Source organism: Antedon mediterranea, chromosome 1 (assembly GCF_964355755.1).
Source record: "Antedon mediterranea chromosome 1, ecAntMedi1.1, whole genome shotgun sequence".
NCBI classification, from domain to species: Eukaryota; Metazoa; Echinodermata; class Crinoidea; order Comatulida; family Antedonidae; genus Antedon; species Antedon mediterranea.
In genome coordinates, this window is record NC_092670.1 from 34128574 (window position 1) to 34153583 (window position 25010).

Consider the following 25010-nt stretch of genomic DNA (forward strand, 5'->3'; position numbering starts at 1 on the left):
AAGTTTACATTGCATTACATGTTGAGAATAGTTGTGCTCTACAGACCTCTCTTGCCGACTAAATGTTTTTGCATGTGATTCTTTTCTTATTAGAAGTTGCCGAACGCGACCAGACGACCTAGCAATTAAAGATTACGTAAAACGTTTGTAATCATCAATAATACAATCTGCAGCTTCAAGTCTACAAAGGTTTACTTGCCATCGAACGCGACATTTGTTTGCAGTCGATCTGTTCAAAATTAGCAAAGTGCTAACTGACTACGGAATTTGTAATATAAGGTGTGGAAGTCTTGCGTGCCAAGGTGGACACCGCAGCAGATTACGCAATGACGATCATTTTGAGTTTGGTGGACACGCAACAGATTACGCAATGACGATCATGTTGAGTTTGGTGGACACGCAACAGATTACGCAATGACGATTATGTTGGGTTTGGTGGACACGCAACAGAATACGCAATGACGAACATGTTGAGTTTGGTGGACACGCAACAGATTACGCAATGACGCTCATGTTGAGTTTGTGTTAATCTTTGAAATGTAGGACTGCAATCAAGTTTTGTACAGAAGTTAATAATGATTTGCTCGAAAACCTTACAGAATCATGAACCTGCTGGAACCACGTATAACGTTTATGTTTTGTTGTATACGTTTGTATTATTAGATCTTGCTATAAGAAATGTGGAACTTTATATAGCATTTTATTATTTATTAGAAGAGTTTATAGAGAAAGAAATTCCTTTTGTTTGTCCGTCCATTTGAGAAAATATTGTAATAAGTTATACACATGTTAGAGTTTTGAAAATCAACGCCTTGTAATCAGAAATAGAAAAAACTTTTTAAATAATTTTAACAAGAATAATTTATGTTTTGTAGTGTTTTATGAATAAATTTAAAGCAATTTTAAAACTTAAAAAAGAATGTATTTTGTGAAAGAGTTATTACGTATTTATCGTAACACACCCACATGCATTGCGTACTTAAGCGTGGTTCCCACTAGTGACGCAACACAAGGACGTAACGCAACGCAAGTGAATTGACCAATCACAAGCGATGGCTTATTCGCTTGTGATTGCTAAAGCTTGGTTCCCACTAGCGACGCAACGCAAGGACGTAACGCAACGCAAGTGAATTGACCAATCACAAGCGATGGCTTATTCGCTTGTGATTGCTAACTGTCTATAACTTCGCTTGTCATTGGTTAAAACGCAAGCGAATAAGCCATCGCTTGTGATTGGTCAATTCACTTGCGTTACGTTACGTCCTTGCGTTGCGTCGCTAGTGGGAACCACGCTTTAATAACAACCTATATTTTAGGTTTCTGAATCTACAGGGCGCCGGTCGGGACATTGTTAATGATGCCAATGTCCCGAATGAGGATATAACATTGCATGCTATTTGTATGACAATATGCTAGGCCTTATAACTACAGCATTGTTTTCTATTGATATTAAAATTTCAGAAAATATAAAAATATCAATAACAGCACCATAGGATGTTATAATATCTTCAGACATAAATCTAAGGTTTTATATAATTTAACAAAAGTATTTGTATAATATATGCATAGAGGATCAATATGGTGGGCCTGGCCTATAGCAATAACTAAACTGTATCCAGATGCAATTGCTAACAGAAGAGGTAACCATAGGCCTAAGCCTACTAGAAATAGTAATTAAAGACACAATAAATAATATTTGACAACAGAAATTGGAAACTTAGATAAATAAAAAAAACTAAGCAATATCAAAGTAAAATATATAGTTTTTCGGAAATAGTTTTGGGGGAATATAGTTAGGAGGATAAAGGAAAATTTAGTCTAGTTGAGAAAAAAAAGCATCAATACACAAATAAATCAGTTCCATTTAAATTTTAAATATTTGGGACACTAAAAACTCAATTGAATGTCGACTTCTGCTTAGGCCTTTTTAAGTACAGTTTCTTAGGGAAGGATTGTTTATCCAATCTATTCAATAAATTGTCTAAGCAGTATAATGAATAAATTATTTTGAACACTATAATTTGTATATATCTTTGTTGTTCAGCAAACGTGTGTTATAAACGGTATCATAATGTGTTAACGATAGCTATTGGCCATGAAGTAGCGTAGTCTGAACTGGGCGGTGGATTAACGTAAACCAGCATTTACGCTTCGCCGACGACAGACACATGTGATGCCTAAATGATTCGATAAAGTTTGATCAGAATACAACTTCCTTGTTTGGTAGTGTAGACAGAGCTTAGGAATGTGTCTGAACTTGGACTAAAGCCCTGTCTACACTATCAAACTTTATATGCCAAAAAAAGTGATATTCCCATAATATGGACATCATGATGATGTCATATCACTACCATATTTAAGCATATCACTACTATATTTGGTAATTGTGTAGACAGACCTTTAGATTAGAAACTGAAAACCATGATCCAATACTCCTATATCTCTTCAATTAATTCATGTTAAATGGAACGGTTGCGTGTTTCAGTAAACACAAAGATAATTCTAAAGATTTCAAAGCAAAAATACTCCCAATCATAATGTAAATATATTAAAAAATAAAAAGATAACACTCGCATTTGGCTCATCGACCTTAGACGTTTGGTCTTGCATGTTGCCATCAAGCAAATACGTACAGCCGCAACGTAGAGACATGAGGCTCATGGGTTTAGCCAGTGAGCGCTCATAGCCGTTACGCCACTGACCGCCTTGCGTCTTATTATCGTCTGCGTGCTCTAAGTCAATTTGCATACATATTTACTTTTCCTCCTATACTCGCCAGTGGCGTAACGGCTATGAGCGCTCACTGGCTAAACCCAGAGGCCCCTGAGCAGTGTCCAGAGGAAAAACAAGCATTACAAGAAGTCGAAAAAGGCTAAAAACACTCGCCACTTGGGGGTTCCTAAGCCAGGGGCCTCAAGTGTCTGTCATAAGTAAACAATGTCCATTCCCAAATTATTAAGGAAAAAGCAGTAAAAACAATTAATATAATTAGAATTTAAATTGCCGGTCAGAGAATGTAACAGTTTTTTTGAAAAAGTGAAATCATAGGTTTGTTCGGTCATTTTATCATGGAAGTGAATAACTTTATTAAAACTCCAAAATCTTAATTTTTATGTTTTGCTGGTGTACAATACATCTTTAAACAAACTTTAAAATTACATTTGAAGTTAAAGTTGCAAAAAATGCAAATACAAAATAAGGAAATGTGTAAACATACAAATGTAAAAAAAACAATATGGTTCAATATATGTTAATAAATTTAACAATATTTGGGGCGGATTCAGAAATTAGAAATAAAGAAGAAGTATAAATAGAATATATTTTTTAATAATTAAAATATAATTTAATAATAATAATAATTTAATTTTTTTTAATTCTTAACATTTACACGGTGTATATCAACGTGCAAACTACGCACAGACACGTGTCTATGACACTTTAAATTAGCTTTAAAACACAATAACACAACCTTGATGAAATAGTCAGATTTCTCAGTAAAAACAGCAACGTAAGTTATATTGTTCACGTAAAACAAAACACAGTTTAAATGTCTTAATTTTTCAACTTATTTCAATCAAATATATTTCTGTTAGTTAAATATAATTTTAGTCAAAATACTTCAATTAAATGTTTTTACTAATTGGTAATCTTCTAAACAATGTATACAATTAGGTATTGGAATTTCCAAAACAATAGTTTTCAACAAATTATCATTATAAATCTTAGTCTTGTCATTTAACGTTGTTTGACTGCTGTCTAAAAGATGTAGTGTCTTCAATTTTCCATACTTATTGGATTTTCACCTAGATAAAGAAAAGAGACTTTTATTATTTCATTTATCTAAAAAAAGGTATTAAAAGACATCTAATTTTAAGACTTCATTTCGACGAAGCTGTTATGTAATAATGTGATTGTCAATAATGATGAGACACTCAAATATTTAAAGCTTTTGGGTGTGGTGCCTTTTCTGTTACTGTTAATATTGGATGGTGGTCAAATAAGTCTGGAAATAGACTATACGAAGTAACCAGTTAGTTTATATTTTTTTTTGGAAATAAATTTATTAAATTGAATCCCAAACTTGGGTTACACAATGTGACCCAGTTGATATTTGGTCTTTAATATCCTTTTATTAATCACTGCCAAACTTACAATTCACTCCATCATAGTTCCCTTGGCAATAGCACACATAGGACACAAAATCGTCTCCAAAGGTACAAAATCCGTCATTTTGACATGGCTCTGATGCACATGGGTCGAAGTAGCTGCTGCTGCTGGTATCAACATCGGAAAATTCTGAAGTATAAAAAGTATAATGTAATATACTGCACTTACTTGGTCACCTTGTCACCTGTTCTGTAAATACTGTAGTCTTACAGAGGAATATTGAAACCCCATGGCTCATGAAAACGTAAGTTCTAGGATACTGCATATTCTTGCATACTCTAGTCAACATATTTACCATACACCACTTATGGCCAATTTATAAATACCTATTGACTTAAGTGAAATACTTAATATTTAAGAGAAAAGTTGTATCTCACTTAAGTGTCATATGTAAATATGTCACTGGCCCGCAGAAACATTATTTCGATTTCAACGTGAGATCGTGGGTTCAAATCCAACGCTAATCATATTGCTTGTATCCTTAGGCAAGACAATTTACTTATATTTTCCTCCCTCCACCCAGGTGTACAAACGTGTACCTGGTAAGATCAAGACACAACTTTGCGCTGATTATGGGGGAATGTTTCCATAAGTGTTTGATCTAAAAATAACCTGGGTAATAATACTGTATGTACACCATTTAGTGGTTTCACAACATTTTTAAATCCAGAATATTATTATGATTATTATTATCCTTACCTTGACAACGATCTCCAATGAATCCTTCAATGCACGTACACTGATAACTCACTGATTGTCCATCAGTAACAGAGTTACATGTTCCACCGTTAAAACAAGGATTTGACAGACATGGGCTCTGCAATTGACCTAAAATATAAGCATACATGAAATTTGTCTAATTTTTATCCAGTTGGTGTTGATTGGATAGGATTTGGGCTGTTCAAGAAGAATTCGACCTGTTCACCATTCCCAGAAGTAGAAAGACTCTTAATAAAATAGAGTAGTATCCTATCCTAACTTATATACTGTATAAATATCAATGCATACACCAAGAATCTTTCATTACATTATAATAAGGGTGTTTAACCGAAATAATGTATACCAAAGGCTTTATGAAATAATGGAATCAAATGACAGTAGTGAGATTATGTGTTTGTTGGAATAAAGATTATTTATTGTTTGAAGGTTTGCGTGGCGAAACCAAATGTTGTCAAAGCATATTGATCGAAACGTCGAGAAACTCAATCAGTTCTTTTCAGAACTAATACATGTGGTGTACCGCAAACTTTATATCAACATATAAAGATTATTATTTAAAGAAAAAAAAGAGATGATAACTTTAAATTATCGACGTTATCGTGGACAAAAATCTAACATACAAACATATAAAGCAAGCATTTTTGTACAATAATTTGCAGGATAACAACACACAGGATAAAATTCAAAACTATTGAATGTTAATCTAATCGGCTATACTTACAATGATGGCCATAGTAATCATTGGCACAGTTGCATACGTAACTGTTTAATTGACTAAGCTGACATTCTCCGCCATTTTGGCAAGGTCCTGATGAACACGGATCAACCACTAACAAAAACAGAATATTGATAAATGGTGATATTGAAAAATTACTTTCTACTCTTATTCACAAAATAAGTGCTACAGAACTGTAAGGTCGCCATCTAGTACTACTTTAAAATGTCACATCCAGAATATGTATATGTTACATCAATTAAAACTAGATTTGAACTCATCACTATGGATTATGGACGTCACTATAAAAAATGCGCCTGAATTGTAAAATTCGAATTGCTCGTATGACATGATTTTAAGCCGAAATTGTTTAAAAGTTAGCAAAATTACTAGAAAAGGCTGGAAAAACATAATTCACTGTGCGTGTAAATATTTGCGCACATGGACATTTTTACATGCTTTAAATGACATGAAACATGTAGAAAATTGATTAGAAATTGATTTGTTGCACTTCAAAATTTTTAACGTACATACGCGCGTAACTTTGTGTGAAACATGACAATTTTTTCTACAGAAAGTTGGAGCATGATATAAATGACACTTTTACTAAGTTTCAATTTAAATTGTTATATGTTAAATACGCCAAATTCATAAAATCACGCGTAACTTACGCTGAGTGACTCTAAAGTCATAAAACAAAGTTTCCTGCACATCTACAGTTAGGTCAATCTTCTGACAAAGTTTGTTGACAAGAATTAGAGATACACATGCCACAAAATTCGGGGAAAGAGGAATGAAAGAGAATAAAAAAATATTCTGACAATAACAAGGTGTTATCCGCAAAGGGCGGATATCCAATAATACATACCTATTACGTCTTCACAATAGTTTCCTGTATAGCCTACTAAACACTCGCATTCAAACACTGCAGTGGGGTCTTGTCCAGGTGGCTCAAGAATACTTGAGGTGCAAATTCCTCCATTCTTACAAGTAGTTTGTGAGCAAGGGTCCATTATCTCGCCTAATGTAAATAGACAATTAAGATCTTGTCATCTCAATTATAGTATATAAATAACTAAATATAACTATGCAAATAATAACAAATACAAAGAACCATATACAAGTGATTAAATTAGCATTTAAATAAAACACAATTATATGATTGTTTAAGATATAAAGTCTAGGACCAGTGTTACAAGGGGATAACCACCTATCTGATAGGACAGTCAATTCACTGGTAATTCTTGGCCACATTGCCTAAATACATACAATTTTTAAAAAAATAAAATACAAGGGTGTTCATTTTAAGACTGGGTTGAGTGAGTGGCAATTGATATTGATCTGTTTGTCTTGTTTGATGAATGTGATTTTTTTGTGTATCCTGACTTAACTTTAGGCCCCTGTGGCTAGCTGTATTCATCATTCACACTTAGAAACACCCGAAAAATCTATCTATTGTGAATACAATTTAGGGGGAAATACTTATATATTTATTGAGTTGAGTGAAATACCTAATATTTAAGGGTAATATCTCACTTAAGTGTGAATGGTGAATACATTCTACTTTGTCTGAAAAAAAAAGATGTTATGTTAAAAAAAATAGATAAAAAAAAGTGACTTACAATTATCTCCCAAATATTCGTTTGTACATCGACATTCATATATTATTGAATCAATTTTATCGCAAATTCCATTATTTAGACATGGTTGAGAGGAACAAGGGTCCACGGCTTAGGAAAAGAAAACAATTAGAAAACATAAATGGTTGTTTGCATATGGTAACACTTTTTAGTATTTAATAATAATTTTGAAGGCAAAAACATACCCTTTTCACAATAATCTCCAGTATATTCTTGTGTACAATCGCATACAAACCCTGAAGCTTGTCCAGCGACTACATTGCAGGCAGCTCCATTCTCACAAGGAGATGGTAAACATGGGTTATCTATTTCACCTGAGATAATTTTATAAAAATAACAAGTTTTAAAACACAATCAAAATGTACAGTATACTATAAAGCTGAAAATCATGTCTAAAAACAATTATTATTCCAATTATATCGATGAAAAAAGTCAAACTATATGGAATTACTTACAATTGTCTCCCAAATACCCTTCAGTACAATCACACTCATACGTTAATGAATCAATTTTATTACAAAGTCCATTATTTTGACATGGTTGAGGTGAACATGGATCCAACTCTTAAGAAAAGAAAATCATAATAGAACATAAATAATTGTTTGACCTTGAAAGATCTCAAATCTGTTCCGTCAAATCCTACATTAGTTGGTTATTTGGCCGCTTTTGTTAATATCCAATTTACAGCAGGTGGAATGTTTGTAATTATTACTACTATATATGATGTGGAAAAAATGGTATAATGCTGATGATAATATAGAATTAATAATATAATATTATTTTCAATTTATATAGTGCCATTCCAACAAGCATTGCTCATCGCGCTGAGATGTTACACTTTTCATTTCAACTACATGTTTCTTCCCTAAGGGTCACGTCATGTCAGTGCTGCCAATACATTTGTCTGTTGTGTGAGCTAGAACACTGGGGTAACCCTCTACTCGTCTAAAAAGACGTACTAGCTTATTTGTGTACACTAGACCTACGGTTTAGTCTCCTTATGGCTATGATTACGGTTTCACTGTCTTAACCGTTCGACCACTCACTCATGACATACAACTAAACCTTGTTATTTTCGACCAAGATCAGAGTGATTCTGCTGTCAGTAAACGTGTATATCTATAATTTTATCAATTTGATGTAAATGATTACATAAGATGCAACTATGAAATACTGCATACTACGTCAGACCATGTACCTTTATCACAAAATTCCCCCTCATAGTCTTCAGTACATTCACATACAAACTCTATAGGTGATTGTTGTCCAGGGCCTGTGGTGCAGACAGCTCCATTTTGACAAGGATATGATGAACATGGGTTCCTTATTCCACCTGAAATAAAGGAGAAAAAATAATATATTATAATGTAAGTGAAATTTATGACCTAAAACATGTTTTAAAGATGTATTGTCCCCCAAAGACATGAAAAATGAAGACTTAATTAAATCAGACTACGAATATGTTATTTTGTAGTTTTAATAAAGTTAATCACTTCCATAGAAAAAAAATAAATAAATAGTTAAATTCAACCAAAAATCCATTGACTGGCAGCCAATTTGACCATTTTTTGCTTTAAATTACATTTTTTCAGGTTAATATATTTTTTTTCCATCCAATTTTTGGTCAAAGTGGATTATGTTACATTAACTTGGAATATTCAACAAAAATTTGTTTACAAATTAGTTTTTTCAGGGGGACAATACATCTTTAATCTAATTGCTGAAGAAGAAGAATATTTGAAAATAAAATTCACCTGTGATAAAATAACATAAAAGATTTTGTATTGAAAATAGCTTTAATTTTTTAAAAACAATATAAATTTAAAAAAAACAAACTTACAGTTGTCTCCTAAGTAACCCTCACTACATTTACATGTATAAGTTGTTGAATCAATCATAACACATTCTCCAGCATTCAGACACGGTTGTGATTTACAAGGATCCACAACTATACCACAACAAAGAATATTATAAATAAAAGCAAATGTGTAAGTATAGATTATAAATAATATTAAGTAAACGACAATAGCAAAAACCCGGCCAGATCGAGAATCGTACGTACCGTCATCACAATTTTCGCCCTCATAGTCTTTAGTACATTCACATACAAACTCTAGGGCTTCTTGTTGTTCTACAGAGAATGAGTTGCAGGTTCCTCCATTATTACAGGGAGATGATGAACATGGCTCAAATACCTGACCTGGTTTAAACAAGAATAAAATGTATTAACAAAATTCACTGAGATATTCTGATACTCTGAGATATTCTGAAGTAAAGGCCCTCTCAAGGCGTGACAGTGCCTGCTATTATAAATTAACTTACAAAAGCTTCCAAAATACGCTTCAGTACAACTACATGCATAACTTGAGAAATCAATCATATGACATTCTCCACCATTCAGACACGGTTGTGATTTACAAGGATCCACAACTAAACATAAAACACAATAAAAAGTAAATAAAATAAGTGTGTTTGAAAAAAATGGCTGTGGTCATGTTACAAATTGTGAGTTAAAGATATATTGTCCCCCTAAAAAAATATTTTTTTAAATTTTTTTATGTTATTTTAATGTCACATAATAGTTATTATTGGGTCTCAAAAAAATTTATTTACCTGAGAAAAATGTAATTTAAAGCAAAAAATGGTCAAATTGTCTGGAAGACAATGAGTTTTTGGGTAATTTAACTGTTTATTTTGTCTTTTTATAGGTGAAATAATTTTTCCCCCATTTTTTTTCTTATGGAAGTGAACAACTTCATTAAAACTGCAAAATGGCCTATTCAAAGTCCGATTTTAAAAATCTTTATTTTTCATGATTTTGGGGGACAATACATCTTTAAGAGTTTTCAAAACAATATATACTATCTGTTAACATAGTACTCCTAAAAAGTAGTAAAGCTCTTTGCTATTTTTCTTCTGACTGTGTGTGTATAAATATGTATATATACAGTATATATGTTATATAAATCCAAAGGCAAATTACTGAAAATAATGACAATGCTGTGGGTATCAGTGGCTGGATCTCAATGGAGATACAAAATAACCTAAGCAAAAAGCTAAATAAACGATAAAGTAAAATAGCCAGAAAAATTAGCAGAGCTTTCAGGCAAAACTAGCCCGTCTGAATGTTTATATTCGTGCAATAGTACAAATAATGGCATTTGGTGAATGATGAAAGGTTATATATCAACTCGGCTGTCACCTCATTGAAATATAACCTTTCATCATTTACCTCATGCCAATATTTGTACCATTACACTCAAAAACATTCATTATTTGAATAATATACAATATAAATAGTTGAGTAACAAACTCTGAACAGTCTAGCGATAGTGCTGTCAATGGTAAGAAAATTGAAAGTGAGCCAGAGTGAAAAGACAGCCATACTCAAAATAGGTCTGTAAAACCATACCTTCATCACAATAGTCTCCTGTGTACTCATCTGTGCAAAAACACACAGCCTCTGGTGGTGATTGTCCAGGGCGAGTGGTGCAGCTACCTTGATTTTGACAAGGAGATGGTGAACACGGGTCCAACATCTCACCTTAATAATATATATATATATAAACAAATTAAATTCACCATGTCTGAAAACTAAATACCAAATGAGAAACAACAAGAACATAATCAATTAATTAGACATCCATCCCCAAAAAAAATAACAATACTCACAGATAAATAATTAAAAACATTTAAGTACTTTAGGTTAACTATCTGCAAAAATGTTCAAAACCACTAAAAATGGACAAAAAGTGTTTACGAAATAGTACATACATACATAGTACACAAGAAATGACAAGACACTATTATGACTTCATTTATTAATCATGAAAATGTGTAAATATAATATCACCAGTAGATATCATTTTTCTGCTTGGTAGAACTAATTCCAAATGATACATGATATGTAATAACCCTATATTGCAAGAATACAATCAAGTGCATTATAATATAAAAATATAAATATATATAAACTATGATACATTATTGTAAACAAATCTCCTAAACCTAAAATATTTTTTATTCTTTTGTGATAATAACAACTATACAGAAGAATGTCATAGTAAAGCTCCGCTTCATAGGATGGAAGAAGTCACCAGAAAGAAATACCAAATTCAGCTAATGCACTGTAAATTCATTCTTTCTTCTCATTGTCTTTCTGCAACCATTATTGGATTTATACCTCTTATATAACATAATTGATACTTACATTTGTCACCTAAATAACCTTCAGTACAATGACACATGTACGTAGAAAGATCAATCATGTCACATTGACCGTTATTTTGACATGGTTGTGATGAACAGGGATCAACAACTGAAAAAGAAAATGCAATATTGAACTCGTTTAATAAAAGGTTTTGTTTCACTAGGGACTCCGAAAACGTGTAAACATTGTGATCATCGTTGGCATTGTGATTCATTTCGATAGTTCAAAATTTGACATTGTTTCTTTTTTTTATTTCATATGCATCCAACAGCGAGTAACTCGCCAATTACAGGATGGATACATTATTTTATAATTTATCATGTTTATAAATTAAGTCTCATTTGAGATTTGGGGAGCGAAGTTCAAGAGTCGTGAGTTACAACCCCGGCACTAGGTCAGGATTGAACCCTGGCACTACAGTAGGTCAGGATTGGACCCTGGCACTAGGTCAGGATTGGACCCTGGACCTCGGGATTGGAAAGCAAGCATGTTAACCACCAAGCTACAGCTCCACTACAATTGGGTACATCCCTTTGTCTATATATCAATGCTTAAGGATTTTAGCCTTCTTCAAAACTGTAACGTACCATCTTCACAGAACGTCCCGGTATATTCTTCTGTACACTCACAAATAGCCTCTAAGATTGATTGTTGTCCAGGGCCTGTGGTGCAGGCAGCTCCATTTTTACATGGAGATGGTGAACATGGGTTCCTTAATTCACCTTAAGTAAGAAATTGGAAAAGAAATAAAATACAATCACAACAATACAATTAAATTTATGCTAATAGAGAATGTCAGAAGGTTTAATAAATAGATGGTTGCATACAGTATTTAAGAAATTGTATAAAGCTCTGTCTCCACTACCAAACTAGTTTAACAAAAAAAAGTGTGATGTACCCAAATATGGTAGTGATACGCCCAAATATGTTAGTCTTCTGACATCACCGTGTCAATTAAAATTGTTAAAATTAAGAATAAAAAAAGCATACTTACAATCGCTTCCCAAATACTCTTCAGTACAACTACATGTATAAGTTGAGAAATCAATCATATTACATTCTCCACCATTCAGGCATGGTTGTGATTTACAAGGATCAACAACTAAAAAGAACAATTTATGAGATGTCATACAATAATCTGAAGTATTCTGCATTAGAAAAAGCAACTAGAACTAATATTGGTAAAGTAAACAGTATCTCATTTTTTTAAAGCAATACAGTACTTAAGGACATAATTAAAGATATTAATATGCAAAAACATGCCTATTTCACAATATTCTCCAGTATATTCTTCTGTACATGCACATACAGGCTCTAAGAATGATTGTTCTCCAGGACGTGTGTTGCAAGCTGCTCCATTTTTACAAGGAGTTGGTAAACATGGGTTCCTTATTTCACCTAAAATTAAAAAATGAAGAAAATGTATACTATATGTTCACAAACAGATCTTTTAGTCCGATTTTTGATGTAAAAATAAAAATAAGTTACTTACAATCGCTTCCCAAATACTCTTCAGTACAACTACATGTATAAGTTGAGAAATCAATCATATTACATTCTCCACCATTCAGACACGGTTGTGATTTACAAGGATCAACAACTAAAATTTGTTTAAACAAATTACTTACTTATTAATTATCCGCATTCAAATTTTAATCATAGTGAAATTATCAAAAAAGTTATCTGGAGTATTTATTACCTTGACTGAATATGAACAAAAGTCCTGACACATGAGCCAAAATATGTACATCATGCTTACAATATTGTTTAAAATAGTTACATACCTTCATCACAATATTCACCAGTGTATCCCTCCGTGCAATGGCATACAACCTCCAAGGAGGAAGATCCAGGACCAGAATGCATTGTGGTACAAGTTGCTTCATTCTCACAAGGAGATGGAACACATGGATTCCTTAATTCACCTAATTAAAAAAAATTTTAATTTTAAAGTAGGAAAAAAAACTAGGATATTGATATTAAATTGTATAAATATACCCAATATACAAGATCCTTTGTTAGGCATTGATCACGGAGGCGAAATACATAGGCTAATAAAATAAAATCGCAAAATAAACGAAATAGTTGGAAATGTAAAATTGCAAAAATGAGGGCAGCAAAGATTGTGGGCTTTACAGTATAATCAACTTGAGCAGTCATTAGCGATTTCATGCATTGTCTTTCTTAATGGTGGCCATCATGTTCACAGAAAACATAATATAAAACAAGTCATTGGGAGTGGAGTTGTTTTTTCCATGATAAAAATCCTGAAATCTGACAGGATTTGACTCCAGGACAATGTGATAGTTAGTCAACTTATAACCACGATTAAAGCCACAACTTGGTACATTGTGCATTGATCAGGTGAAGCATCAGAGCCAAAATGAGTAAAAACTAAACTCATATAATAAGAATCTGGGAAAAATACAAATTAACCAACCCTCTTTTTTACTTGCACCCCTTTAGTCAGATTGTAAGATCATGCAATGAACATATCGAAATATACTTACAATTGTCACCTTTATACTCTTCAGTACAGTGACACATATAAGTTGATGAATCAATCATGTCACACTGACCGTTATTTTGACAGGGATTCGATTCACAAGGATCTACAACTACATACAATAACAAAAGGAACATTACTCCAACTCTTTAGCTAACTAAACTCAAACTCTGTCTACACTATCAAATTATTTTGACAAAAGAAGTGTGGTGCCCAAATATGGTAGTGATATGTCATCGTGTCCACATAAAGTTTTATAGTGTAGACAGAGCTTACAAATGTTCAAACGAGTTTGAACGAATAAAACACAAATAGTATACAAAACATTAAAATTGATGTAAAAAACATACCTTGATCACAAAGCTTTCCAGTGTATCCTTCTATGCAAGTGCATTCAAATTCAAATGGAGTTTGTTGGCCTGGTGGGCTAGCATTAAGTATGTCACAGAACAGAGCATTAACACAAGGGGAGGGCATGCATGGGTTCACTAACTCACCTACAAAAAAAAATTAAACAAAACTTAATACTTAAATTTCTTTATAATACAATTCAATAATTCATAAAACATATAAATATTTTTAAAACACGGTACCCAGAGTCGTTGCTTTTGGGGATTTTAAAGGAATGCTCTTAGATTTAAAATATGTGAACAAAAACTAATAAACATTTAGAGAAAAATATTTTTAGATTTGTCTAACAATAGAGGAATTTCTATGGGTTCATTTCATGTTGAATGACATGAGAGAACAGAATTGTTGAATGAAGAACAGGTACTTACAACTGTCACCCAAATACTCTTCAGTACAGATACAATTGTACGTTGTTGAATCAATCATATCACAGTCGCCACCATTCAGACATGGTTGTGATTTACAAGGATCAACAACTTAGAAGAAAAAGCACAATGACTATGAGTGTTTGTCTAAGACAAATAACAAAAGGATGTTATAAAAGGGTGTTAATACTATAATTATTTAAAACCAAAACATACCTTCATCACAATATTCTCCCTCATAGTCTTCAGTACATTCACATACAGCCTCATAACGTGATTGTTCTCCAGGACGTGTGGTGCAAGCAGCACCATTTTTACAAGGAGATGGTGAACATGGGTTCCTTATTTCACCTGAGATAAAATAAATAAATTAATGTACTCTAAACTGAAAAAAAAATACTTTAAAACATCTTTTATTCCAAATTTATTTATTTATTCTACCTATAATAATAATATTTTAAAGAAAACTTAAATGTTTATGAAGAAGAAGAAAATTAAGTTACTCACAATTGCTTCCCATATACTCTTCAGTACAACTACATGTATAAGTTGAGAAATCAATCATATTACATTCTCCACCATTCAGACACGGTTGTGATTTACAAGGATCAACAACTAAAAAGAACAATTTATCATATCTAGGGCTATTAATGCAGCTCTGACATGGGAATTTGAATTTGAAATTTAATATAAAAACTCTTTGTCTAAAATATAGTAATCAATATTACTTCAACAAAACCAATACCTTCATCACAATATTCTCCCTCAAATTCTTGTGTACATTCACATACAGCCTCATAGAATGTTTGTCCAGATACTGTGGTGCAGGCAGCTCCATTTTTACAAGGAGATGGTGAACATGGGTTTCTTAATTCACCTGAAATTGAAGAGAAAAATGAATAATATATTACGAAAGTAAAACTTATAAACTAAAACATATTTGATACTAATTTTTTATGAAGAATGAGAAAATTTAAAATAAAATTACTTACAATCCTCTCCCAAATACTCTTCAGTACAACTACATGTATAAGTTGAGAAATCAATCATATTACATTCTCCACCATTCAGACAAGGAGATGATAAGCATGGGTTTCTTAGTTCACCTGAAATAAAGGAGAGAAACTAAAATGTATGTTTATATAACTGCCCTAAAAATAAAAAAATAACATCCGGGATCCCGCCGGAATCCTGATTACCCATCGCCGTACCAGGATTTTCATCGGGAGTCATAAAAAATCAGGATTTTTGGTCGGGATCCTGATAGACGTCCTGATCGTTTGAGAATCCTGATTACCCATCCCGTACTGGGATTTTTGGTCGGAAATGTCAGGATCCGGAACGACGTCCCAAGTTTGTTTTTGAATCCCTATTACATATACCATACCGGGATTTTCAGGATCAAATATCCCGTTTTGTCCATGAAAACTCAGTATTTTTATCTGAATTCGTGAAACAACAAGATTTTCCAATCATAGATATCCCGTTTCTCATTTTTTATTTGAACGAGATCCTGAATGCTAGAATTCCTACAGTAAAATATGAGACTTTGACTAAAACATCCGTTTGTTGTTGGTTTCCATAACGTAAAACAACACAGCATCTTTTATTCCCAATGTTGATAAAGAAAAAAAAAATAAAATTATAACAATTACTCACAATTGCTTCCCAAAAACTCTTCGGTACAACTACATGTATAAGTTGAGAAATCAATCATATTACATTCTCCACCATTCAGACACGGTTGTGATTTACAAGGATCCACAACTTTAAGAAAGACAATCATAAACCGATATAAATTCAAAAGAGAATACAATACTTGTAAGAATATGTTAATTTCAACAATTTATGCAAAAACATACCTTTATCACAATATTCTCCCTCATAATCTTCAGTACATTCACATACAAACTCTAAGGTTTGTCCAGATACTGTAGTGCAGACAGCTCCATTTTTACAAGGAGATGATGAACATGGATTTCTTAATTCACCTGAAATAAAATGTATATTATATAACTGTATATAACGTAACTAAAACAACTTGTCTTAAAACAACTTTTATTCTCAATGTTTATAAAGAACAAAATATAAAACCATATAAATTACTTACAATCGCTTCCCAAATACTCTTCAGTACAACTACATGTATAAGTTGAGAAATCAATCATATTACATTCTCCACCATTCAGGCATGGTTGTGATTTACAAGGATCCACAACTATATAGAAATAAAATCATAAAACCGATATAAATTCAAAAGAGAATACAATACTTGTAAGAATATATGTTAACTTCAATAATTTAAGTAAAACATACCTTCATCACAATATTCTCCCTCAAATCCTTCAGCACATATACATACAGCCTCTAATGGTGTTAGTTCTCCAGGACGTGTGGAGCAAGTAGCACCATTTTTACAAGGAGTTGGTATACATGGGTTCCTTATTCCACCTGAAATAAAGGAGAGAAAAAATAATATATTATGTAAGTGAAATTTATGACCTGAAACATGTTTTAATCTAATTGTTGAAGAAGAAGAATATTTGAAAAAAATTTTCTTACAATCGTCTCTCAAATTATACTCTTCGGGACAACCACATGTATAAGTTGTTGAATCAATCATAGCACATACTCCACCATTCAGACACGGTTGTGATTCACAAGGATGCACAACTAAAATGATAAATTTATCAGATGTCATACAATATTCTGAAGAATTTCACATTAGAGATGCAAACATATATAGGGCTATATGGTGAAGACCTGACAGACACTGAACTAGAAATTTAGTGTACAAAATCAAAATGTTTGTCTACTAAAAATACAGTATAGAACTTTGAAAAAGTTAATATTACTTTAACAAAAGCAAAACATACCTTCATCACAATATTCTCCCTTAAATCCTTCAGCACATATACATACAGCCTCTAATGGTGTTAGTTCTCCAGGACGTGTGGAGCAAGTAGCACCATTTTTACAAGGAGTTGGTATACATGGGTTCCTTATTCCACCTGAAATAAAGGAGAGAAAAAATAATATTATGTAATTGAAATTTATGACCTGAAACACGTTTTAATCTAATTGTTGAAGAAGAATAATATTTGAAAATAAAATTACTTACAATCGTCTCTCAAATTATACTCTTTGGTACAAATACATGTATAAGTTGTTGAATCAATCATATTACATTCTCCACCATTCAGACACGGTTGTGATTTACATGGATCCACAACTATATCAAAACGAAAAAAAAAAATCCAATACAATTTTGTGTACAGAATATAATATTATAAATATAGTTAAGTAACGATGAAACAATTTGTGTTAGGAAAAAAAAGAAAAAACCTAGACTGAAAATATTGAAGAATGACTGTAGTTAGGTAACATGTACAAAACCCCCAAAAAAAACATACCTTCATCACAATATTCTCCCTCATAGTCTTCAGTACATTCACATACAAACTCTAAGGTTTGTCCAGATACTGCGGTGCAGACAGCTCCATTTTTACAAGGAGATGATAAACATGGGTTCCTTATTTCACCTGAAATAAAAGAGAGAAAATATATATATTATGTATATTATGTAAGTGAAATATATATAACCTAAAACATATTATATTCTAATTGTTTAACATTTAAAGGTAAAATTACTTACAATCACTTCCCAAATACTCTTCAGTACAACTACATGTATAAGTTGAGAAATCAATCATATTACATTCTCCACCATTCAGACACGGTTGTGATTTACAAGGATCCACAACTATAAAGAACAATTTATCAGATGTCACAAACTATTCTGAAGAATTCCACATTAGAGATTAAAAAATATCTAAGGCTATTTGATGTGAAGATCAGAATCTGACATGGAATTTGATTTGGAAATTTAGTATTTTAAATCACAATATTTTTCAGAAATACAGTATAGTTATTATGACTTCAAGTCAAAACATACCTTCATCACAATATTCTCCCTCATAGTCTTCAGTACATTCACATACAAACTCTAAGGTTTGTCCAGATACTGCGGTGCAGACAGCTCCATTTTTACAAGGAGATGATGAACATGGGTTTCTTATTTCACCTGAAATAAAGGAGAGAAAATATATATTTTATGTAAGTGAAATGTATAACCTAAAACATCTTATATTCTAATTGTTGCTGAACATTTAAAAGTAAAATTACTTACAATCACTTCCCAAATACTCTTCAGTACAACTACATGTATAAGTTGAGAAATCAATCATATTACATTCTCCACCATTTAGACACGGTTGTGATTTACAAGGATCAACAACTATATCAAAACGAAAAAAAAAAATCATATTAAAAAGTACATAAATAATTTTGTGTACAGTAAATAATATTATAAATATAGTTAAGTAACGATGGAACAATTGAAAAAAAAAACGAAAAAACCTAGACTGAAAATATTGAAGAATGACTGTAGTTAGGTAACATGTACAAAACCACCAAAAAACCATACCTTTATCACAATATTCTCCCTCATAGTCTTCAGTACATTCACATACAAACTCTAAGGTTTGTCCAGATACTGTAGTGCAGGCAGCTCCATTTTTACAAGGAGATGATGAACATGGGTTGCTTATTTCACCTGAAATAAAGGAGAGAAAATATATAATATATAGTATGTAAGTGAAATGTATAACCTAAAACATCTTATATTCTAATTGTTGCTGAACATTTAAAAATAAAATTACTTACAATCCTTTCCCAAATACTTTTCAGTACAACTACATGTATAAGTTGAGAAATCAATCATATTACATTCTCCACCATTCAGACACGGTTGTGATTTACAAGGATCCACAACTAAAAAGAACAATATATATTCACTATTCATATTCATTTTTTTAATAATCCACATGAAATCAATTACATATCATGGTCAGAGGTAATTTTTAACTCTTTTTTTTAAATACACAAGTATAAAAATCTTAAAACAATTACAAAAAACCTAAACTCTAAAATTTGATATTGCAGAAAAAACAAAAACAAAATCGTTGAAAGAAAATTAGACAGCCAGAATATAAAAATATTTAAGGGGGTTATTGTGTAACTGAGTATAAAACGGAATAGGGCTATTAAAAAATCTACTAGTTTTAAGTTTGGGTTGAGATAGTTTGTCAACATTATGTCATTTTCTACTGTGTAATTAGAGTCTAGTGGGAAGAATTGAATTAGCAGAATGATTTGTAAAGACAAGATTTTTGGCAAAAATAAGACAATGATCTGCTCTCCTTTTAGCGAGAGAATCGAGTTTGCAAATAGCTTTGGCATGATCATTGAAATCTTGTCCCATAATATTACAACAAACTCTCTTCTGGATAGATTCTAGTTTAGCACTAAGCGACTTGGTAAGACCGGATGCCAAATAGCATCGGCATACTCTATAACCGGTCTAATGTATCCAGTATAACTGGCACAAAGTTCTTCAATGGATAGCCCATCTTTTAAAGATTTTAAAACTTTTTCTATTTTCCCAAAGCCTATATTAATAATATGGCTATTTAAATCATTTTGGACACTGATTCCAAGAATTAAAGCTTCATCACATAAATTGATATCACCAATAAAAAAGCGCTATTCAGGAATATTGCACTTAGAAAAACATGTCTGGAACAATTTATCCGATGTCATACAATATTCTGAAAAATTTCACATTAGAGATGCAAACATATCTAGGGCTATTGGCAAAGACCTGACACTGAACTAGAGATTGGGTATCTGAACTCACAATGTTTGTCTACTAAAAATACAGTACATAACTTGTAAGGAGGTGAGTAAAGTTACTTCAACAAAACCAAAACGTACCTTCATCACAATATTCTCCCTCATAGTCTTCAGTACATTCACATACAAACTCTAAGGTTTGTCCAGATACTGCGGTGCAGACAGCTCCATTTTTACAAGGAGATGATGAACATGGGTTGCTTATTTCACCTGAAATAAAGGAGAGAAAATATACAATATATTATGTAAGTGAAATGTATAACATCTTATATTCTAATTGTTGTTGAACATTTAAAAGTAAAATTACTTACAATTCTTTCCCAAATACTCTTCAGTACAACTACATGAATAGGTTGAGAAATCAATCATATTACATTCTCCACCATTCAGACACGGTTGTGATTTACAAGGATCCACAACTTTAAGAAATAAAATCATAAACCAAAATAAATTCAAAAGAGAATACAATATTTGTAAGATGTTAATTTCAACAATTTAAGTAAAACCATACCTTCATCACAATATTCTCCCTCATATTCTTCTGTACATTCACATACAGCCTCCCAATGTGGTAGTTGACCAGGACCTGTGGTACAGGCAGCTCCATTTTTACAAGGAGTTGGTTTACATGGGTCCCTTATTTCACCTAAGATTAACAAAATGTATAGTATTTAACAGAAAGTCATGACCTAAAAAATGTTGTTTGTTAATAAGAGTACAAAATTGTTTAAAAAAATTAAATTACTTACAATCGCTTCCCAAATACTCTTCAGTACAACTACATGTATAAGTTGAGAAATCAATCATATTACATCCTCCACCATTTAGACACGGTTGTGATTTACAAGGATCAATAACTAAAATGAACAATTTATCAAACCATTCCAAATTAAAGAAAAATATCTAGGATTTGATGAAGATCTGACATGTGAATATGAATTACATAATTGAATATCTAAACTCACAATGTTTGGCTAAAAATAATACAGAACTTGTAAGGATTCAGCTACACTATTGTTTTAACAAAACCAAAACATACCTTCATCACAATATTCTCCCTTATAGCCTTTTGTACACTCACAAACAGCCTCGTAGCGCGATAGTTGTCCAGGGAATGTGTCGCAAGCAGCTCCATTTTTACAAGGAGATGGTGAACATGGGTTCTCTAATTCACCTGAAGTAAAAAAAAAATAAACCAAAATGTATTCTGTGTAACCTAGCCTAAAAAAAGTTTGTTGATAGAGAATAAAATTGTTATTATTAAACGATCTAATTACTTACAATTGTCTCCCAAATACTCGTCAGCACATTTACATGAATAAGTTGAGAAATCAAGCATAACACATTCTCCAGCATTCATACAAGGTTGTGATTTACAAGGATCCACAACTAAAAAGTAAATAATACTAATATTTAGATAGTCAGTAGTCTAGATTTTAGATGGCACTTCAACTTAATATTGATGAAAAGATAAATATTTTGGCACACATGGCCTTTCATATGTATAATACTTGAGTTGGAAGTTTAGATAATCATAATCCAATGCAGATATTACCTAACAAAGTATGTCTAGACTACTACACAATTCAACAATGTTTTGTGTCTCCAGATCCTTACTACACGCTCAAAACACAGACATAACCAATAATGACCAATGCTGTGCATATCATTATGTATGTTAAAATCATTTTTGGATAATGGATAAATATGTTTTAAGATGTGAAAAACAGTAAAGGCATTCGGCCAACAGAGACTAAGTATGCTGTAATCCAGGTAAATAAATATTCAAAAGTAAGCTAGGGTTAAAGTAAATTAAATTCAAGCAACTTAACATATGTTATGATGAATGGCAGCATTTCACTTGTAATGACCGCCACACCACCAGTCGTCCTAATAATGTGTCTTGGATACAAAGTGAAGCAATGCCAATCATCATAACATAAGTACCATTGCTTAGATTTTATTTTACTAATAATAATTTACACAGACCAACAGTAACTATAAGTGGAAAACTGCCTAACTTGTTCCACCTAAAATTAGTATCTATCTTGAGTGGGTTTTCTGGTCAACCAAATGGTCATAAGAAATAATGTAGATTGTTTTCTGCTTATCGTTTACCGTTTACTGCTACTGCTCGTCTATGTATATTGGCCTTTGTGACGGTGGTAATTAAACATGAATATACAAAAAAAACCCATACCTTCATCACAATAATCTCCTGTGTAAGAATCAGTACAATGACACACAGCCTCTAAAGATGATTCTTCTCCAGGGCGTGTGGTGCACCTACCAAAATGATTACATGGAGATGGCGAACATGGGTTTCTTATCTCACCTTAAAATTGAATAAAATAAATAATCTGTCAATCAACAGGGTAATACATCAATATCAATCAATATAAAATAAAAACAAAAGTACAGATAACATTTTCCAAAAATAATACATAATAAATGAAAAAAGGGGTAACCCACTGGAAGCTTCTATATCATGTTAATATATAATTGGCTCAGGCTATATATTGTGACAGTATTGTAGTTTATAAAAATTTCAAAACTGATGAGATTTAATAAGATTCAAAGAGAACAGTTATGATATATTTTGAAAACATTAAAGATACAAATTAAGGAAAAAAATGATTACATTTGTCACCCAAATACTCTTCAGTACAACTACATGTGTAAGTTAGAAAATCAACCATGCATTCGCCACCATTCAGACACGGTTGTGATTTGCAAGGATCCACAACTAAAAAAAAATGGTTAGTTACATTATTTTAAATCCAGTAATTGCCTAACAAAATTAAGTTTATATTACATCTAACTACAAAATCCCTAATAATGTATTGCCATCTTAATACAGTATGACTAATTAATGTACATGTACGGTACAGATCCCAATAAGCCTAGAGGGCTTCAAGCCCAAAAGAGCTTCAAGCCCAAAAAAGCTTCAAGCCCAAGAGAGCTTCAAGCCCAAGAGAGCTTCAAGCCCTAGAGAGCTTCAAGCCCAAGAGTGCTTCAAGCCCTAGAGAGCTTCAAGCCCAAAAGAGCTTCAAGCCCTAGAGAGCTTCAAGCCCAAGAGAGCTTCAAGCCCAAGAGAGCTTTAAGCCCAAGAGTGCTTCAAGCCCTGGAGAGCCCACGAGAGCTTCAAGCCCAAGAGTGCTTCAAGCCATAGAGAGCTTCAAGCCCTAGAGAGTTTTAAGCCTCAGTTTCAGCAGAACAAAATACTACTAGTAATAATAGTAAAATTCTAAAAATAACTCACCTTCTCCACAATATTCTCCAGTGTATCCTTGCTTACATGAACATTCAAATCCTTTTGAAGAATCCGTTTCAGGGTCTTTAGCAACGCGACAGGTAGCTCCGTTCAAACAAGGGGAACTTACGCACGGATTCACATCTTAAATAATATAATAAATATATATTTAAATCATAGAGTTTTTTTAGTAGAATAATTAGGTAAAACAAAAATGTATTAATGATTATCAGTAATCTCTTTTAATTATTAGGTTCAGTTCCTTCCGTTTTATAGGCTACAAAATTTATCAGTGGCGTAACGCAAGAAGAAAAGATCCTGTTTTAGCACTCCAACGGTAGTTGTATAGGGGCTGCTCATGCTCTTGGGGCCCCTTGGTTTAGCCATTGAGTGCTTCACTGGAGCTGATGTGCGAAAGTTCAATCCCCACGGGTTATTAACTTGCATGTAAAAAAAAGTTGTACCATTTCATTATCTCTTAAAATGAAACTGGATTACTTTACCGTTTTTGAAACTCTATGACTCAGATATATATTTATTATAATATTATCACTCAATGAATATTGTTCATCTAATGTTTTGAAAAACCTCGTTGAGAGAGACGATTTAGATTATGCGAATTTGAGCTGTATCTTTCATTCATATTTTATATGCTACCTAGATCGCAGCTGCATATGTTGCAAAAATATGAATTTGTATATTTTCAAATGATTAATAAAAATATGAATAATTATACATATTTTACCATCATCATTTCATAATTATCAATCTCCTGAATGATTAAAACAGTTCTTAATTGGTTCATGAGTGACGAGAGAACTAATATATTTGTAAAGAAGATGCAAAGATACCTAGTTATAGGAACCACTGTTTAATACTCATTTTGAATAAAAATGAATATTTTATACAGTATTGTATAAATATTCGCTGAGAATATGCATTGAGAATGTTATGAAAATCGGTAGAGGTAAATTTGCGTTTCTGTCCTGTCTGTTATATAGCCCCATTCCAATAGTCATTGCTCATGGAGCTGCAAAAATATTAAAAAACAATCAAGCCTATTTTTCACTAGAAAAAATGCGTATCCTGTTTCCATCATCTAAATCCCTCTCTGCGACAAATTCTAGTTCCTTGAGTTTTTCGCTTTAGCAAAATTGGTCTTTTGAATTGTTTCCACATTTTGATCAGCAGACATGCGATGAACATGAAAATTTGCTCATTCTAGTGGAAGGGTAGCATGAATTTTTTCTTCGTAAAACGTTGGATTGG

General features: G+C 32.3%; 3 protein-coding genes across 4 annotated transcripts in view; 1 reads left to right on the forward strand and 2 right to left on the reverse strand.

The window, feature by feature from the left end:
• Nucleotides 1-2010, forward strand: part of LOC140052453 (uncharacterized) — a 39623-nt gene extending 37613 nt beyond the window's left edge. Inside the window, exon 22 of one of the 2 annotated variants that reach the window (XM_072098428.1) lies at nt 94-2010. In XM_072098428.1, the coding sequence (XP_071954529.1) occupies nt 94-122 (29 nt within the window). In that variant the 3' untranslated portion in view covers nt 123-2010. The remainder of the gene's footprint in view (nt 1-93) is intronic. The other variant, XM_072098515.1, reaches the window with a different exon arrangement.
• A 1050-nt stretch (nt 2011-3060) lies between these two features.
• Nucleotides 3061-25010, reverse strand: part of LOC140044479 (uncharacterized) — a 56141-nt gene continuing 34191 nt past the window's right edge. Inside the window, exons 34-46 of the mRNA XM_072089002.1 lie at nt 10655-10786; nt 9565-9672; nt 9305-9442; nt 9083-9190; nt 8441-8575; nt 7698-7805; nt 7428-7556; nt 7225-7332; nt 6471-6623; nt 5609-5716; nt 4867-4995; nt 4153-4296; nt 3061-3803 (exon numbers count right to left, since the gene is read on the reverse strand). Coding sequence (XP_071945103.1) covers nt 3775-3803; nt 4153-4296; nt 4867-4995; nt 5609-5716; nt 6471-6623; nt 7225-7332; nt 7428-7556; nt 7698-7805; nt 8441-8575; nt 9083-9190; nt 9305-9442; nt 9565-9672; nt 10655-10786 — 1529 coding nt within the window. The 3' untranslated portion in view covers nt 3061-3774. The remainder of the gene's footprint in view (nt 3804-4152; nt 4297-4866; nt 4996-5608; nt 5717-6470; nt 6624-7224; nt 7333-7427; nt 7557-7697; nt 7806-8440; nt 8576-9082; nt 9191-9304; nt 9443-9564; nt 9673-10654; nt 10787-25010) is intronic.
• On the reverse strand, nt 10949-24623 carry LOC140050704 (uncharacterized). Its single transcript, XM_072095808.1, has 37 exons — nt 24620-24623; nt 23751-23885; nt 23130-23234; nt 22689-22823; nt 21770-21877; nt 21528-21662; nt 21238-21345; nt 21000-21134; nt 20800-20907; nt 20570-20698; nt 19460-19567; nt 19221-19349; nt 18924-19031; nt 18690-18818; nt 18390-18497; nt 18148-18276; nt 17856-17966; nt 17611-17745; nt 17297-17407; nt 17051-17185; nt 16845-16952; nt 16597-16725; nt 16394-16501; nt 15727-15840; nt 15480-15611; nt 15242-15349; nt 14951-15085; nt 14738-14845; nt 14309-14455; nt 13963-14070; nt 13237-13377; nt 12945-13052; nt 12716-12850; nt 12447-12554; nt 12040-12174; nt 11453-11560; nt 10949-10977 (listed from the first exon to the last, which is right to left on the reverse strand). Exons 1-37 carry the CDS (start codon nt 24621-24623, stop codon nt 10949-10951), a joined length of 4266 nt encoding a protein of 1421 aa, XP_071951909.1.

Bases quoted from the DNA above. Each gene is read 5' to 3' on its own strand.
- LOC140050704 (XM_072095808.1), bottom strand. The intron at 16,502-16,596 runs GTATGTTTTTGC...TCTTTCTTAAAG, and splicing joins GGGAGAATATTGTGATAAAG to TTGTGGATCCTTGTAAATCA. The intron at 14,846-14,950 runs GTATGTTTTGGT...TTTTCTTCTAAG, and splicing joins GGGAGAATATTGTGATGAAG to TTGTTGATCCTTGTAAATCA.